The sequence below is a fragment of the Pongo abelii genome, chromosome 6, assembly GCF_028885655.2.
Source record: "Pongo abelii isolate AG06213 chromosome 6, NHGRI_mPonAbe1-v2.0_pri, whole genome shotgun sequence".
Taxonomy (NCBI): Eukaryota; Metazoa; Chordata; class Mammalia; order Primates; family Hominidae; genus Pongo; species Pongo abelii.
The window spans coordinates 37,260,367-37,279,806 of record NC_071991.2 but is presented as its reverse complement, the minus strand read 5'-3'; the positions used below and the strand labels follow the sequence as shown (position 1 = coordinate 37,279,806).

Genomic DNA, 19,440 nt, shown 5'->3' with positions numbered 1-19,440 from the left:
CTTCTAGACATTGGCTTAGGCAAATAATTCATGACCAAGACCCAAAAGCAAATGCAACGAAAACAAAAATAAATAGATGGGACCCAGTTAAACCAAAAAGCTCTTGCAAAGCAAAAGAAATAATCAGCAGAGTAAGCAGACAACCAACAGAGTAGGAGAAAAAATTTGCAAACTATGCATCTGACAAAGGACTAGTATCCAGAATTTATAAGGAACTCAAACAAATCAGCAAGGAAAAACAAATAACCCCATCAAAAAGTGAGCAAGGACCTGAACAGACAATTCTCTAAAGAAGATATGTAAATGGCTAAAAAATATGTGAAAAAATACTCAACACCACTAAGTAATAGGGAAATGCAAATTAAAACCACAATGAGATACCATCTTACTCCTGCAAGAATGGCCATAATTTTTAAAAATCAAAAAATAATAGATGTTGGTGTGTACGTGGTAAAAAGGGAATACTTTTACACTGCTTGTGGGAATGTAAACTAGTACAACAGAACCAACCTAAATGCCCATCAACCAATAAGTGGATAAAGAAAATATGGTATGTATGCACCATGGAATACTACTCAGCCATAAGAAGGAACAAAACAATGGCATTTGCAGCAAACTGGATGGAGTTGGAGACCATTATTCTAACTGAAGTAACTCAGGAATGGAAAACCAAATATTTTAGGTTCTCACTTATAAGTGGGAGATAAGCTATGAGGATGCAAAGGCATAAGAATGACATAATAGGACTTTGGGGACTTAGGGGTAAGGATGAGGGGGTGAAAGATAAAAGACTACACATAGGGTGCAGGGTATACTGCTCGGGTGATGGGTGCACCAAAATCTCACAAATCACCACTCAGGAACTTATTCATGTAACCAAAAACCACCTGTTCCCCAAAAACTACTGAAATAAAATAAAATAAAGGAAACAAATGAAAACAATTACCCATAAGGACTAGGTGATAACAAGGTAGAAGAATAAGGCTGTTGGAAGATTTAGCTCTGAATACATACATCTTTAAATGTGCTTTAGACATTTGAACAATAAAAATGTCTCACAAATGCAAAACATAAATTAATGTTAAAAAATGGGGACGGGCGCCGTGGCTCACGCCTGTAATGCCAGCACTTTGGGAGGCCAAGGAGGATGGATGACCCGAGGTCAGGAGTTTGAGGCCAGCCTGACCAACATGGTGAAACCCTGTTCCTACTAAAAATACAAAAATTAGCTGGGCCTGGTGGTGCATGCCTGTAATCTCAGCTACCCGGGAGGCTGAGACAGGAGAATCGCTTGAACCCAGGAGGCAGAGGTTGCAGTGAGCCGAGATCACACCATTGCACTCCAGCCTGAGCAACAAGAGCAAGACTCTGTCTCAAAAAAGAAAAAAAAAAAGGATAAAAGTAAGCCTTAGCATTAAGTACATGCAAAAAAGTGAACCTAGCTGTATATAAAATGTATAGCAAAACCCCACAGAGAAAATAATTAATTAATTCAACTAACTTTTGACTATGTACTCTTACTGTAATATATCATGTAAGAATATGAAGTCAAAACTAAACAAAAAAATCTAGAAAGAAATATTGAACTGTATCTGTGATTGTTAGGGGTACAGGTGCTTTAATTCTAAAATGATTTTGTGTATACTGTAGGACAGAGCAAAGTGAATTTTGCTCATTGGAAACTGGCTCTCAAGTTCTCATGTTTTGGCAACTGGAATTCTCACTGTAGGAGAATGGGGATCTGAACACACAATGGGAGAAAGTAAGAAGGAACCCTGGGTGTTGGATTTGAATTAAGGCATTGTCATTAACTCATTTTACACACACACACACACGTTAAATCAATGACGCCCCAATAGCAATGAGCAAATTTGATGCGCAGTTCTTGTGTTCTAATGTCATTTCCCATCAATGAACCAAGCCTCATTGAGGACATGGCCGGTTCCAAGGAAGGGCTGGCCAAACACAGGATAAGCCAGGACACCCTGGTGTCCCAGAAAGTAAAGAAGCACTTGAGGATCATGATGTCATGTCAAGAAAACCTCAGGAAGCATCTTAGAGGAGCTCCCACGGGAATAATTTGTGCATCAAAAAGTAAAATAATGGAGGTGAACTAAACACATTGAATTTTTTTTTTAACACATTGAATTTTTAAGAAACACTATGCACCATAGAGACAAGAGAGCAAGAGTAAGATAGAGAGAGACTGAAGCTCTTCTTTACTGAAGAATGCCAGCTAATTCATGGTGGAATTAGCAAATCATCATTTTGTAGCCTTCTATGTACCTATATCACCCATGGATCCTTAAAATCATGGGGTGACAGTTTGTAAGGGAAGAAGATATTAAGATAGTCTCACAAGTATCATCTCACAAAGGGGAAAATGGAGAGATTGGAGGTTCTTTCCCCAAGCAAATTACCAAACTTAACACCATCACCTATGGAATATGCTGCCAATCATCTGTGAACTGAATTTAATCATGAGGAAACAGTCAGGCAATTTCCTGAATGTATGACATTCAGAAAATAACTAACCTAAGCTCATAAAAAAAAGCCTGAAAAAAAGGCAAAAATTGGGAGGGTGTTGTAGATTTTTAAAGGGACTATATAAAAACACAGCAACAAAATGCATTCATGGACTTTGACCTACTTCTGACTAAAAAATATAAAGAGCTATAGAAGGCATTTGGGGGGATTTTAAAAATTTAAATTGTGGATAACAGAATAGATATTCTTGAATTAATGTTGATTTTTTTCCTTATGATAATGTGCTGAGTTTTGTAGGGAATGCCCTTGTTTTCATAAGATGTTTAAGTATTTAGGGGTGGTATGTCATGGGGCCTGCAACTTTCTCTCCAACGGCTTGTCCTCTCCCTCAAAAACATCCCCTACCCACGTGTGCACACCTGTACACACGCAGATAAGGCAAATGTGGCAGAAATCAACAAATGGTGAATCTCAAGGAAAAGGATACGGGTATATGTTGTACACATTTTTCTAATTTTCTATCAGCTTGAAATTACAATAAAAACTGTGAAAAAGAACACATGAAATGCAACATTAAAAAATGCCATTGAGAATTTGAATTTGATGAACAATACAGTTTGATTCATTTTTAAAAGAAACAAATACTGGTTCTCAGAAGAAAATAACTATATCCCAGTAAAAATGTAGAGACAATGGGTCTGGCCCACTCACTGACAGTCAGAAGCCAGCTCCTCTCCAGGGCCAGGGCCTGTGGAAGTCAGTGGAAGGTGCGTGTCTGGTAAGTTGCCTGTGGGTGCCACTTCAGCCCACTGAGCTCCAGTTTCTTGCTTTTTTGGGGAGGGGGTTGCTGAGGCTCAGAATCCTAAGCCACCAGGGGCAGACCACAGAGAAGGGGTGAGCCCCAAACTTCACACTCTGCCCCCACACTGCTTCAGAGGGGGTCCTGTGCCCTATTGATACGTGAGATACAGAGACGTCTCAGAAGTCCTAGGTCAACTGTGAGGTCAGGGAAGCTCAGCAGAGGTTAGTTTGAGGGAAGCAAGGCAGGAGGGTGCTGCAGGCAAAGACTCAGCCTGAGCACATGCAGAGCCCTAAGGATCAGGAGGAGGCGCCGGAGACCACCTGGAAGAGATGGGTAGGGCAGTGAGCAGCACCAGCCACTGCGTCACAAGGATGGCGCTCATCATGGGGCAGTTTCCATGTGTGGTATCTATAGTGGAGCAGTTTGTTTATAAGCAAGCAGAGAAAGGATTCTGATGTTTTTGTCATGAATAAAGAAAGACACCACTATACATACAAAGATTATAGGGGATGTTTAATCATGTAAACAGAATGGGAAAATAAGGCGCCTTGTTGACTGACCTTTCTGAGAAGCAGCAGGTATATAAATCTGCACAATTGACTCATCCCAGAAGTAGATCTGCTTCACAAGAAAATCAGAGGGAGTAGGTTTCTCAGAGAATCTAGGAGATAAAAACAAAATAGGGATTTCTCATTTTTTTCTTCTCTCTCAAAGATTTTAGTCAAATTTCTATCAAGAGTTTACTCAATTTGTGCAAAACATCCTTGTCACTGCAAGGAGTTAGCCTGGGACTAAAAAGGGTCAATGTGCTTAATTCCACACCACTACCTGGTCTCTTAGTAAAAACTCCTACATAACACTTTCACCCTGCATCTCATTAAAAACAAACACTTTGGCCAGGTGCGGTGGCTCACACCTGTAATCCCAGCACTTTGGGAGGCCGAAGTGGGCGGACCACCTGAGGTTGGGAGTTTGAGACCAGCCTGACCAACATGGTGAAACCCCATCTCTACTTAAAAATACAAAATCAGCTGGGCGTGGTGATGCACACTTGTGATCCCAACTACTTGGGAGGCTGAGGCAGGAGAATCACTTGAACCTGGGAGGCAGAGGTTGCAGTGAGCTGAGATCGCACCATTGCACTCCAACCTGGGCAACAAGAGCGAAACTCCATCTCAAAAACAAACCAACCAACCAAAAAAAAACAAACCAAAAAACGAACAAACACTTCAATAGCAAACAAGTACAAGAATGGCCAGCACAGTCTGTAGGAATAAGACAAATAGCACTGGCTAACGTGGTTAGGGAGGGGCACTGCAGCACACACACCTATGTTTGCATGTTTGAATTAACTCTTTACCGTAACCTGTTTGCAGATAAAAGATAGCAAGCACAAAGCTAGACTAAGTAGTAGTCTTAGTAGTTAGATTCAGAAATTCCTCAGAACTGATTTACCTTTTCTGCATGTGACTTAAAGAATTAAATTAAAATCCAAACTCTAAGCAGATAGCCACTTTTAGACATCGAATGCCTAGCTAATTTGGCAGAATGAGAGTCAGGCCAACAAGCAGATTAAACTGTGTGCTAAGGGCTGTGTGGACAGCGCCTGCATAAGATACAGCCTTGCTCACGAGAACCCTTTAATCTAGTTGAGATGCCTACCTAACCAACCAGGAGCAGTAGAACAGTGAGCATCTTTGCCATGTAGACTAAACACACAGGGACTCGGAGAAGGAAGGTGATCAAGGCCCTGCCCATCCAGACCTCCAACGAACTCTGCAGACTGGTGGTTTCCATTAGCAACTTTGCTGTAGAATTTCAAAGAATCTTTTCAATAGTCACTTACCTTCCCAGTAGTCAATTACCTTCCCAGGTAATTTATTTATTAACTGGGGCCTATACAAGTCTCATAAACTCAACATTCCTGAGAAAAATTATTATTTTATCAAGTTTCCTTAGATATATAAATTTAAACACATCTTCTCCTTTTGGAAAAATAAAAAAAAATCTTGCTCAGACCTATACTGAAAGAATTAGATTTCTGAATGAGACTGTATGCATTATCACTAATAATTCTAATGCTTCTCACTTTAATAATGTTAACAGGCAGGAATCCAAACTCAAAAACCAAAGTCAGGAAGCTTACTGTCTGAACAGCAGAATAGATAACAATTTATTTAAACAATGAGCCTCATTATTGCTTTAAAAACACAATTTAATTCACTGATTTTTTTTCACAAAACATTCTTCAGGACAATATGTCTTATTCCAATCTCATTCTCATTGTAGCCATCACCATCAACACACCTTACTAGCAACATGACAGGAAATGCCCTTGTAACAGGTTTGGAAAATTCAATTTCTATCTGTAGAGATTCCTGGGGGTTTTCAGAAAGCTCAGTGAACTGATGGAGATTCACTTTATCCCGAAGCAATACAAATGTTGTTTTATTTCTCCTATTATCCTGTCATCACAAAGAAAACAAGTTAAGCAAAATTTGCCTTTGGTAAAATAAACACATTAAAAATCAGCCAGCACAGCCTAAATGAAGCAGAGATACTGAGAAAGGCTCTCCTTACCAGGCCATCTTCCTCCCCAAACTCGACCATCACGGGTTTCCTTAGCCATTGCCTATTGATGGGTCTTCTGCTGGAGCAGGTATAGAGGTTGAGGCCCACAACTCCACCAATCTTGGGGAACAAAGACCATCTCAGAGCAAATGACAGCAAGCAGTGGACTTAAGTGAGAAAAGCAGCAAACCAAAGTATCATGGTGCTGCTATTACACTTACATAAAATTATATGCCTGATATTAGAAGCTAGCATACAAAAATAAACCAGTTTTACTAGTCAGGATGGCAGGATTGGAGTGAATATAATGCTTCATTTGCATCATTCTTATTAAAATTAATAATTTCTAAAGTATTTTGAAGTATTTTTTATTTTAAAAGCTAATAAAAAAGAAATATCTGCTCATTGTAGATAATCAGGAAGGTATAGAAAAGTACATACAAGAGTGAAGAATAGCTATTCTATAGTCTCATTGCTCATAGAAATCATATTTCAGGATGTTGAGTATCAAATTTTGCTATGTAATAGAGTACATATTTGGCAGACAATTTAGTTGTCTATATCTATATCTATATCTATATCTATATTTTTTTGACACAGTCTTGCTCAGTCGCCCAGGCTGGAGTGCAGTGGTGCAATCTCAGCTCACTGCAACCTCTGCCTCCCAGATTCAAGCGATTCTCCTGCCTCAGCCTCCCGAGTAGCTGGGACTACAGGTGCGTGCCACCATACCTGGCTAATTGTTGTATTTTTAGTAGAGACGGGTGTTTCACCATGTTGGTCAGGCTGGTCTTGAACTCCTGACCTTAGGTGATCCACTCACCTCAGCCTCCCAAACTGCTGGGATTACAGGCATGAGCCACCGTGCCCGGCCTCAGTTGTCTATATTTTTGCAGTCTTCCCAAATTACTAAAATTCCCTGATTGACATAATATCAATTAGCTATATATGAACTCTATCCCTATGTTGAACACTTAGGTACATTTCTATTTGAGTTATAATAATATTGTTTTGAGTAAATAAGACAAGACGTCTTGTTCTGAACAAATCTTTTCTCATTTTCCTAGTGTAGATTCTTACAAGTGTAACAGTGTAGGCCAGGTTGTTGCTGGATGCCTAGTTTACAAAGCGCTTTCCAAAAGGTCACACTGCCGAACGCCCTGGTTTACTCACTGCACCTCCACAAGCAGTAAGTGTTTTTAAGTAATTGCACTTTTGTAAGTTAAAAAAATCATTTTAATTTGTGTTTTTTATTGCTTGTTAGTTTGAATTATTTTCATATGCTGATTAGCCATTTCCATTTCCATTTAAAAAAGCAAATGCTATAAAAGATGAGCATTTTTTGACCAAAATAAGATGTACCTCGTTAATTTGTCCATACGTCCATCAGACATTTGTTGGGTCACCAAATGAGCCATGTACTTGAGCCAGACTGGGGTCTGGGGCTACTGAAATACAGAGAATCCTTGCTCTCTGCCCTTCCAAACTCACTCATGGTGACCCTGGGGTCATTCACAAAGCTTCCGAGTGAATGTCTACAAAACTGCCAAGTGGCTGGGACAATCCTCCCTGACTTCCCCATCCTCACATCCCCCTTTCACTGTGGTCCCCTGTTCCTCCTGACCTCTCAGGGAGCCAGGGGCCACCCTGCAGGTTCAGCCCAGCTGTGCCTCTCTGATGAGCAGGGAGGATGGGGGGTAAGCACTGCCATGTCCTCAGCAGCCCCTTCTTAAGCATCATTCAGGTATACTCCGCATTTGATGTTAGACCCATATCTTCATCGTTCTAAAGACATGATTGGCCAGAATGCCTGCATAATCACTGCATCACATGCTGCAACCCCCCAGAGCCTTCTGTTCTCTGACAATGGATTAGAAGGCCTCAAGGAAACACTGAATGGGCCCAGTGTCCCAGATACAAGTGACATCTAGTTTTGCCAGGAGTTTTCTGAAGAAACTAATCTTCTAAGAGGAGTAGAGTCAGCAACATGTTCTAAGTGGCCCCTCTTGGCACTGAGAGGGTGCAAACATGAAAAAAACAGGTGCAAATATGCCAACCTAGTTTCTCTTTTTGTCATTAAAGCCCAATTACTGCAAATCTGAAATGGTCATTAGAAGTGGCAGGTCATCTGTCAGCTTGTACCTGCCCAGGAGCTTGGACCCCTGGATATGGGTTCTTCTTGAAGAGTATGAGCTGGCTAATGTAGCATGGGCTCTGTGTCTCCACCCCAGCAGGATTGTGTCCAGCAAGGTCACCAGGTAAATGCACCTGGACAGATCCCAGGCTCTGGACAGAGCTCTGAAGGTTATAATGAAGAAGGGTCCGGAACTCCATCTGCCCAGTGCTAACGTGGTTCAAAGAGAGACAACCCTGAAACATAGAGCATAGGGAGTGGGATGTTTATAACACAAATGTGCAAACTGTCTTGAATCCAGACTAGGGGAGAGGGGAAAAGTAGTTAAAAAGCCCATCTCAAGTTAGATTGGATGGCAGGAAGCAAAAGCGCAGGTCTTAGGGCTCAGTGCTGGGTAAGTAGGCAACAAATGTTCTTAAACACTTGTGAGTAATGACGATGATTATTAGTAGGTTCAGATAGACTATTTACTTGCTGATTTCCCAAAGCCATCAGTTAAATAAGCCAGCAGGACTGGAGAGGGATGCTAAATTGGCAGGAGAGGAAGGCCAGAAGCCTGTTCACTTACTTCTTCTTGAAAGCACTGGCCATTTCATAAAGTAAAAATAAATACGTCTCGGAGACAATTTCCAAAGTTACCAGAGCAGAAATAAATGAAACAAACTTTGGCCTTTTTAAGCAGTTATGTATCAGCAGGGCTACTTTTAAAATTACTGCATGCAATAAATCATTTGCATTACTTCACATCATTCCTCAAAAAAACAGAAGGTATCCTGAGAAATAATGTTTCTGAGTCAAACATCCCAAATATCCCAAATGAAAATCTACCAAAACAAAAAAAGGATAAAATAGAAGCAAGGTTTCACTGGAAACATTCTAATATTACCATGAAATACTTAAAATTCAAAATGAAAGTCTCCAAATACCAAACTGCCACCCAGAAAAATAAACACAGTACTTCAGAAACTGATTCTGTTTTTGGTTTTGAGAAGCAATTACAAATACAGGTTAACATCCTGGGAGAGGGAAACAATATTTTTATGGATGGAGAAAAAGTGTGACTTACCAACAATAAATCTGAGATGACTGTAATTCCTTCTTCACGTAGATAGCCTTCCTCCTTCGAGTTTTCTTGCTCAGAGGCTTTCCAGACTCTGGATATGAGACCGATGAGCTCAAGCCTCACTCCTTTGTCAACCACAAATGGCCCCGAGAACTGGCCTTGAGCAAGGAGTGCCCGGGTGTATTTGAGGATGAGAACTGCACTCATAAAGCTTAGCTGCACGAACAGAAAAAATGTAAATAAAATGCCTCATGGCATATGATGCATATATTCTTGCCTCTTTCATTATCATAAGGAATTAAAATGACTGAACTACAGGCTGAGAGAACTGGATTTAAGTCCAGGTTTGGTCTCTAGGTGATTATCGGCCAACTTCCTAAGTAACAAGTTGCTTTTTGATATTCGGCCTCTTGACCAAAGGAAAATAAATGGTCTCTATGCTTTAAGATGTTATTTGTTTTAAACTCCAAAGACCGCTTTGCAAATCCCTTCACAAATTGGCCCCCACCTCCTCCCACAGCCTTCTCCCTCCCCATTACCTATGTGCATTCTATTCTCAAGCCATGCTGAATCTCTTATTGTACCCAAAGAATCGAGGCTTTTTCTTGATGCCCCCCAGATTCCTCTACCTGCAGTACCTTTACCCTCATTTGGACTGGAAGAATCCAATCCTACTTTTCTCTCTCTCTCTGTTTCTTTTCCTCTTTTTTCTTTCTCTCTCTCTTTTTGTTTAGAGATGGGGTCTCACTCTGTCACCCAGGCTGGAGTGCAGTGGCACAAGCATAGCTCCCTGCAGACTTGAACTCCTGGGCTCACATGATCCTCCCACCTCAGCCTCCCAAGTGCTGGGACTAAAGACATACTTTTTTTTTTTTTTTTTTTGAGACGGAGTTTGACTCTATCACCCAAGCTGGAGTGCAGTGGCACAATCTTGGCTCACTGCATCCCCCGCCTCCTGGGTTTAAGCAATTCTCTGCCTCAGCCTCCCGAGTAGCTGGGATTTCAGGCACCCACCATCATGCCCAGCTAATAGTTTTTGCATTTTTAGTAGAAATGGGGTTTCACCATCTTGGCCAGGCTGATCTTGAACTCCTGACCTCATGATCCACCTGCCTCGGCTTCCCAAAGTGCTGGGAGTACAGGTGTGAGCCACCATGCCCAGCCTATTTTCCTGAACTCTTAATGTAGTCCCCTTTCAAACCTACACAAAATAGAAAGAATAGTATGGTAGTATAATGTGTCTATCACCCAACTTTAACAATTATTCACTGGAATATTTTTTCTTCTATTCTCTACTTAACTTTAAAAAAATATTTAAAAGCAAAAAGCAAATCTCAGATATTATTTTTATCCATGAACACTTTAGTGTGTAGTGCTGATAGATGAGGATTCTTTCTAAAAATATGCCCACAATGCCATGATCACATTTAACAAACTATGATTCTTTACTACGTATCTTTTAAAACCAACCTCAAATGTCCACGAGACAAAGTCAGTTGTATCACTGCTTGTGTTTATGCAGAATTTTGTCATTCTCCTGATCGTAGGACTAAGCATATTTATTGAAATATATCTGTTTGCAACTTCATTCATCAATGCTTAAAAGACACAGACTAATCTTTTTCTTCTTTGTACCTTAGCAGCTCCTAGCAATTGCTAAATAAATGTGTGTCCATGAAATGAAATTGAGATTCTGTTTTCTATTGGCCAGGCTTATTTAACCACAATGATATCTAATGGCTTAGATAAACCTTTTAAAATCTAGTTCTTCCACCACAATAAGATTAAACTAATTTGGAAATGCGTTTAAACTACTATTAAAGGCCCTTTACATGAGGTAGCTTACCATGGATATTAGGACTTAAAATGAAAGAATAGTCTTTAAAATTAAACAAGTGCTTTAAAGAATATATTATGCTCACTTTCACGATGCCCACTTTTTCGACCAAAAATATCAGAATGGTCACTTTAAGAGGACAATCATGTTCATTTTTATTTCCCACTCTGAACTAAGAACTGTGGCAGACCCCGGGGTTCAGAGATGCACAAGAGAGGGACAATGGTGGGAAGGATTTGATCTCTACCAGATTCATGCTCTGGAGCCTCATGTAGGGTCATCGCTGGGAAGTAATTCCATTTCCCAGGTCCCTCAAGTCCAGGTGAGCCCATGTGACGCTCACCAGGGGAAGGTGAGTGCAGCGAGTTGTACACCTGCGGGGCCACATGACCGACAGGCAGCATACCTTCTCCATGTGCTATTCCCCTGACTTAGGAAGCCACAGAGTGGAGGTACTGGGGGCACAAGATGGACGAGGCCAGAGTCCCTGAGTCACCACGAGGGAGACCACCCACTGAACACCTGCTACGGAATGTGTGCGAATGAAGAAAAAACATCTTTTGTATTCAGCTTCTGGGATTCCAGGGTTATCTGTTATAGCAGCTAACATTATTATAACTAATACAGTTTGTGTCTTAAGAGGATAAGTAGTCTAAAGTTGCAAGACAGATGCACAAAAAGACATTACAAATCAAAGGTGTTGAAGTGCTAAAAACAAAGTCACGTATAAATTTGTCTCGAACAAAATGAACTCTGCCTTCAGACCTTTGTGAAGATTTCACGGAGAAGGTGGCATTTGAATCTACCCTTGAAGAGAAAGCAATATTTTTCCAGGGGAAGAAGTAACCTGCTCCAGTTATGGGAAAACATACAATTTCAAGGACATAAGGGGCATCCCGAATGCCCACACAGGGAAGATGCCTACGTTGGGTTGTGTGCACAGTGAGGTGCAGAGAGTCAAGTGGAAATGGGTAAAGTCCTCGTATGATACAAAGAACAATTGGGACTGGGTGCGGTGGCTCACGCCTGTAATCCCAGCACTTTGGGAGGCCGAGGCAGGCGGATCACAAGGTCAGGAGATCGAGACCATCCTGGCTAACACAGTGAAACACCGTCTCTACTAAAAACACAAAAATTAGCCGGGTGTGGCGGTGTGCGCCTGTAGTCTCAGCTGCTGGGGAGGCAGAGGCAGGAGAATGGTGTGAACCCAGGAGGCAGAGCTTGCAGTGAGCCGAGATCGCGCCACCACACTCCAGCCTGGGCGACAGAGCAAGACTCTGTCCCAAAAAAAAAAAAAAAAAAAAAAAAAGAACAATTGGGCCAGGCGTGGTGGCTCACATCTGTAATCCCAGCACTTTGGGAGGCTGAGGCAGGTGGATCACCTGAAGTCAGGAGTTCGAGACCAGCCTGACCAACAAGGTGAAACCCTGTCTCTATTAAAAATACAAAAATTGGCCAGGTATGGTGGCATGCACCTGTAATCCCAGCTACTCGGGAGGCTGAGACAGGAGAATCACTTGAACCCGGAAGGCAGAGGTTTCAGTGAGCCAAGATTGTGCCACTGCACTCCAGCTTAGGCGACAGAGTGAGACTCTGTCTGAAAAAAAAAAAGAACAATTGGATTTTGTCCTCAAACTACTAGAAAGCCATCAAGTACTCTGAACAAACAGATGGCATGACCAGGTGTGTTGCTTATAAAGACAGATCATCAGAAGAGAGGTGAATGATGATGCCCTCCCACCTAGACTGGAGGTTGTTGGAGTGGAGCAGCCTGAGATGAGGAGGGGAGACTCAGGCAGGAGGGATGGTAGGAGGACAGGGCCATTTAGCCCCCTTCCTGTATCCATTGCCCATCTCTCCTGAGCTCCTGCCATGCGTGACACCTATGGTATTTCTGTGGTGAAGAGGAAGATCACTGGTATCATGGAGTTGACATTCCAGTGGGGGAAGAGCAGCATTAAAGAAATAAATGAGATAGTTGCTGTTGTGAAAATATTGAAGGGGATAGCCCGTAACAGGAAGAGAGGATAATAATAATTACCTTCAGACAGTGGGTCTAGGACAGCGTCTCTAAGAAAGTAAGTAGCATTTGTGCTGAGTCAATGAAAGGTCAGCTATTTGAAAAGCCAAGGGGAGGGCACAGCAGGAAAAGGATCAAGGCAGTACCCCTGGAGGATGGTTAGAAAGTGGGAGAAAAGCCAGGAAAGAAGGACAGAAAGAAAGAAGGAGCCAGACACTGCAGGTGCATAAGATGTTTAGCTTCTATTCCGCATGCAAGAAGCCACGGGGAGTGTTGAGCAGGAGAGTGGCACTCACTGACTCAGGCTTTTACAATGACTCGACTGCTGTGTGTAGCCTGTTTTCTAAGGTGGCCTGAGAGGAGGCAGAGAGGACAGGACAGTGAGAGAAACTGCCATCCTGGATGAGAAATGACGTTTGCTTGGATTTGGGTGAGGGGCAGTAGAGGCAGGAGAGGTAGGAAGATTCTAGCTATGTGTTTGAGGAAGAACAGATAAGACTTCGTTATAAGTGAATGGATGAGGGGAAGAAAGGACTCCGGTGACACCTGGGCTTTAACATGGGATTCTGCATGGACGGTGCTGCCCTGTCCTGGGCTAAGGAAAGTAGGAGGAACACGGGGTTTGAAGGGGTCGGGGGAGGAGCCCATTCTGCCATGCTGGGTCTGTGCAGTTTCGGCCCATGTGGAAATGAGAGCGTGTAGTTATACGTGCGTGTCTGGGGAGCTTGAGTCAGCTTTGGGTTGGAGGTGTAGGTTGCAGAGTCCCTATCAGATGGATGTAAAGTGGAAGTAGTGGATGAGATCACACAGGGAGGAGGTGTGGACGGAGAATCTAGGAGGCCCAAGACAAAGCTCTGAGATACTGACCACGTAACTGTAGATGGGAAGAGCCAACAGGGGTCAGTCAACAAGGCCAACCAAGAAACCGTGTCATGAAGCCTAGAGAAGAGCATGTCCCCCAAAGCAGGGTGAGCCCCACAGAAGGTCCCCGGCAGGGAGAGAATGGGGAGCAGAGGGTGTCCAGTGGATTTGGTCAGATAGAGATCTGCTGTGACTTTGGCAGGAGCAGCGGCAGTGTGGATGGAGATGGAAGCCAAAGTTTGATGGTCTAAAATGCATGAGAAGCTAGGTGTGGTGACGTGCATCTGTGGTCCCAGCTACTCAGAAGGCCGAGGTGGGAGGATGGCTTGAGTCCAGGAGTTTGAGGCAGCCTGAGCAACACCTTGTCTCTTAAAAAAACACACACCCACAAACAAGAGGCAGCAAGTATAGCCCACAGCAGGCTCAGAACTCACTTTTTAAACGCTCTGCTGTGAAGAGGAACATGAAAGTTAGGTGGAAGCTGGAAGCAGGTTTGATTTCACTGGAGGGATTTTTTAAAAAAATAAGTGAGATTCTAAGCATGTGCAGGATCATTCAGAAGAGAGAAGTGGAAGTAGCAGCAAAGACTGGAAAATGAAAAGAGACAAACTCCGGAGAAGGCAAGGTGGGCAGGAGCAGGACTGTGCCACCTGCATCCATGCAGGCTGGGCATCGTCCAACACTGGGGCACCCGTCACTCAGACTGAGATGAGGGGCAATGAGGTGAGCCTGGAGGAGAGCTCCACACAAATAAAGGGAGAAGCCCATGCAGGGGCTGGAGATTCCTTCCATGGTGACAGAGCGTGGCCATAGTTAAATTCACAGACTGGAGGTAGATGAGAGGATGACGCGTGCTCTTCTCATCTCTGAAGCAGCAATGCAGGGGGATCATTGGCCGATGGGGAGGAAAGTGTGCCAGAGACTCAAGAAGAAAAGAAGGTGTGACGAAGGAAAAACCCAATGCCATGTGTTACCAATAAAGAACAAGCCCCTCCCCAAAATTATTCATAGCATGGACAGTACGTGTTCTCAACCATTTCTACTTTGGGATTCCAAATTTTTTCCTTCCTTCCTTCCTTCTTTTTCTTTTTCTTTCTTTTCTTTCTTTCCTTCCTTCCTTCCTCCCTCCCTCCTTCCCTTCCCTTCCCCATCCTCCCCTCCCCTCCTCTCCCTTCCCCTCCCCTCCCCTCCCTTCCCTTCCCTTCCTTTCCTTTCCTTTTTTTTGATGGAGTCTGGCTCTGTCGCCCAGACTGGAGTGCAGTGGTGCGATCTCGGCTCACTGCAACCTCTGCCTCCTGGCTTCAAGCGATTCTCCTGTCTCAGTAGAGTACTCCTCCTGAGTAACTGGGATTACAGGTGCCCGCCACCATGCCCGGCTAATTTTTATATTTTTAGTGGAGACAGGGTTTCACCATGTTGGTCAGGCTGGTCTCGAACTCCTGACTTCGTGATCCGCCCACCTCGGCCTCCCAAAGTGCTGGGATTACAGGTGTGAGCCACTGTGCCTTGCCTGGATTCCAAATTTCTATATTGAAAATTTCTGAGATGGGGTTTGCTATTCAGATGAATTCTTAAGGGAAAATCATATTTCTAATCTAAGTGTCAAACTATGATTCTGGACAGTATATTTTTCAAGAACTGATCATGTCCCTCAAAACTATATAAAATAGCAGGAAAATATTCTTGGGAAAAAATTGCACTTACCTTATTAGAGAAGCTCACGAGGTCCCTCAACATGAGAACAGAACCAATCATTTCTTCCTGACCAGGAGAAACAACAATAAAACAAAAAGAAAATGCAAGGAGAGGGAAATTAGCTTGTTTGGGTTAAAGTTACAGCTTGCCTATGTAGAAATAGTACAGATTCCCTGCTTTTTGGCCAAAAGACTAATTGGAGGCCAGACCTTCTGTAGAGAGACCATTACTGTTGTCTCCAGTTTTCCTTGGAATCCAGCATCTCTCCTGTGTGCCCCCTTGACATCCTCAGCACACTCCATCAGGGAACTGACACGAGGGCTGATGAAATAAGGGCGCAGAGCTAAGCAACAATTTATTTATTATTTTATTTTATTTTATTTTTTTGAGACGGAGTTTCGCTCTGTCGCCCAGGCTGGAGTGCAGTGGTGGGATCTCGGCTCACTGCAAGCTCTGCCTCCCGGGTTCATGCCATTCTCCTGCCTCAGCCTCCCGAGTAGCTGGGACTACATGCGCCCGCCACCACACCTGGCTAATTTTTTTTTTTTTTTTTTTTTGTATTTTTAGTGGAGATGGGGTTTCACTGTGTTAGCCAGGATGGTCACGATCTCCTGACCTCGTGATCTGCCTGCCTTGGCCTCCCAAAGTGCTGGGATTACAGGCTTAAGCCACTGCGCCCGGCCAGAGCTAAGCAACATTTTTAAAAAGAGTCAAGAAGAATGAGAAAAAAATTACATCAAGTGAAGTATCTTATAATTGTAATGAAATAAGATATATTCTTTGTAGATGTGAATATTCTCTATTGACAGTTATAAGATAGCAGTTGCAGAAATGCTGTGAGCAAGGACAGTCACATTTGAATACATGGTAATTTCTTCAGAAGTTGCACAAAATCATGAACTTAACTCTCCAAGATAAAATCAGACTGTTTTACATAAGTTTTACTTACACAAACTTTAGCAGAATTATCTGTAACAATGACTGACTTGGTCATTCTCTCTTTTATAAACCAGCAGCATTCATTTGTGATACATATGAGCTGACTAGAGAGACCACAGCCATGTATGGGAGCTGAGCTGGCTGGCCCTCTTGGTCTCATTTCTTGCCTGTGTTTCATAAGCATGACCACTTGCTAGTGAGCCAGCCAGTCATGAGCCCTGCCACTTGATAAAGGTGTACAGACACTAAAGTCACCCTCCTCTGGGCCATACCTGATCTACAAAAGCTAATTTGCATACTGAAGAAATTAATGCATCCTGTATTCGTGACCACTGGTTGCAGGAGGCAGTTTTGTCCTCCTTAGACAAACGACTCAGGATTCGGGTGATCACAGTGATGTAGTTCCTAATTTCTGTGTAACTGCCCATCAGCTGGAGGGTAGAAAGGTTTTTCAGGCTGGAATTATACCTGAAGGAAACACAAGTGTTATCATTACTATTCCAACACACGGCAAAACTTTTCACCCTGCCTACCAAGAGTGGGATGGGATTTGTTGCAAAAATACCTCTTGGACAGGGCAGGGTAGAAAGAGAATGATACAAAGGAGAACTGGTCTGTGCAACAGAAACTCTAAAAAGACGTTGTAACTCATAATATAAAATTTTACAAAAACTCCTTTTATCAGAACTAAAAAAGGCACAAGGAACCAGATACTAATATAGAAGCATCATGGCAAATGAAGCAATGTATTCCAGAGCCAGACAGAGATACCACCACACTACAGCTGGCCGGAGTTTATGACGTCGGGTTTCAATAATTGCACATTTATTTACTTATTTACAAACAGCATACTTACTTGCACTGGAAAAGATAACACAATATTGTGAAAAGAGGCCTATACATGTGGTCAAAGGCCAGTTCCAGCCCTTGTTCTGCAATTTATTTGCTGTATGAGCACAAGAATATTGTTTAAGAGAATAAATGAGCCTCAGTTTCCAAATGTATAAAATAGAAATTTTCATCTGGACACACCGCAGTGGGTCATTGCAAGAAGTAAATTAATTGGAAATCATGTTCTAATTGATTAGAAAATACATCATGGGCTGTATACACATATGCTTAAGCTCACCCTTGACCAATAAGTGATTTATGGAGACTAAGACCCTAGGAAGCCAAACTAAAGATAAAAAGAACAAACAAATCTGAGCAGAAACATCACTGGCTGCACAACAAGGGGAAATATACTTTACAGAATTCGTCTTGCCAAACTAATAAACATATAAACAAATGACCGAACAAACAAAAACAATGACAACAAGCCCAGGAAAAGGAGGTAGGCCGATACCCAGAGTGGCTGCAATATATTATCTAAAATGTCCAGTTATCAATGAAAAATTATGAGACATCCAAAGAAACATTAAGTGTGACCCAAACATGAGAAAAATGAGCAGGCAATAGAAACTGCCTATGAGGAGACTCAGATGTTGGAATTAGCAAGGACTTTGAAACAGCTATTATAAACATGATTCAAAGAATGAAAGGAAACCATATTTTTAAAAATCAAAGGAAGTTAGAACAATGTTTAGTCAAATAGAGACTATTGATAAACAGATAGAAGCTATAAATTTATAAGTTATAGAGAGAACCAAATGGAAATTCTGAATTTACACGTATAATAATTATAACAAAAGAAATGTTCAAAAGTAAATTTGAGAAAAGAAAGAATCTAGAAACTTGAAGACAGAGCAATAGAGATTATAAATAACAGGAAGAAAAAAGTAGGAAGAAAATGAATGGCAACTCAGAGAAATGTTGAACAATTAAGTTCATGAATTATCTTTTTCTCTCTCTTATTTAAAAAGCCATTGCATAAAGACATTTCTACAGAGCTGTACTGTTGGGCCCATAACACACAGAAATATAATGTAACAAGAACACAAAGTCTAGGCGTAGTGGCTCATGCCTGTAATCCCAGCACTTTGGGAGGCTGAGGTGGGTGGATCACCTGAGGTCAAGAATTCAAGACCAGCCTGGCCAACATGGTGAAACCCCATCTCTACTAAAAATACAAAAAATTAGCTGGGCATGGTGGTGTGCACCTGTAATCCCAGCTACTTGGGAGGCTGAGGCAGGAGAATCGCTTGAATCCAGGAGGCAGAGGTTGCAGTGAGCCAAGATTGTGCCATTGCACTGCAGCCTGGGCGACAGGGTAAGACCCCATCTCAAGGCAAAACAAAACAAAACAAAAAACAACAAAAAAAAACACAAATAAGGGAGGTGGGAATAAAACTATATAAGAATAAAGAAATGACACTAGATGGTAACTTAAAGCCACAGGAAGATATGAAGACAAACAAAAATACTAAATAAGATTAACATACATTAAAAGCAATTTCTAAAAATATATTTGTGCTCTCTTCTCCAGTTTCTTTGAAAGAAAACTGGCCAGGCGTGGTGGCTCACGCCTGTAATCCCAGCACTTTGGGAGGCCGAGGCAGGCGGATCACCTGAGGTCGGGAGTTAGAGACCAGCCTGACCAACATGGAGAAATCCCATCTCTACTAAAAATACAAAATTAGCCAGGCGTCGTGGCACATGCCTGTAATACCAGCTACTTCAGAGGCTGAGGCAGTAGAATCACTTGAACCCAGGAGGCGGAGGTTGCAGTGAGCCAAGATTGCGGCACTGCACTCCAGCCTGGGCAACAGAGAAAGACTCTATCTCAAGAAAAAATAAAAAGACAGAAAATTTTATAAAACAATAATTATAACATTGGACTGTTGGGTTTGTAACACTGATAGATGTAACATACATAACAATCATAACACAAAAAGGGAAGAGGAAATGGATCTATAGAGGAGTAAATTTTCTACATCTTGCTGAAATTAATATAAATTTGAAGTAGTTTCTAGTAAGTTAAGGTGTATATTGTAAGCCTTAGTGCAACAACTAAGAAAATATCTAAAAATACATAATAATTATTAAAGGAGTGAAAATGATATACTAGAAAATACTTAACATAAAAGGAGGC

The 19,440-nt window shown here is 42.1% G+C and overlaps 1 protein-coding gene across 1 annotated transcript in view; it reads right to left on the bottom strand.

Annotated features, from left to right (window-relative positions):
* Positions 1 to 19,440, bottom strand: part of PKD1L1 (polycystin 1 like 1, transient receptor potential channel interacting) — a 184,156-nt gene that overhangs the window by 74,642 nt on the left and 90,074 nt on the right. Inside the window, exons 24-30 of the mRNA XM_063725988.1 lie at positions 16,682 to 16,877; positions 15,480 to 15,536; positions 9,061 to 9,273; positions 8,003 to 8,230; positions 5,870 to 5,980; positions 5,597 to 5,754; positions 3,850 to 3,950 (exon numbers count right to left, since the gene is read on the bottom strand). Of these exons, the coding sequence (XP_063582058.1) occupies positions 3,850 to 3,950; positions 5,597 to 5,754; positions 5,870 to 5,980; positions 8,003 to 8,230; positions 9,061 to 9,273; positions 15,480 to 15,536; positions 16,682 to 16,877 (1,064 nt within the window). The remainder of the gene's footprint in view (positions 1 to 3,849; positions 3,951 to 5,596; positions 5,755 to 5,869; positions 5,981 to 8,002; positions 8,231 to 9,060; positions 9,274 to 15,479; positions 15,537 to 16,681; positions 16,878 to 19,440) is intronic.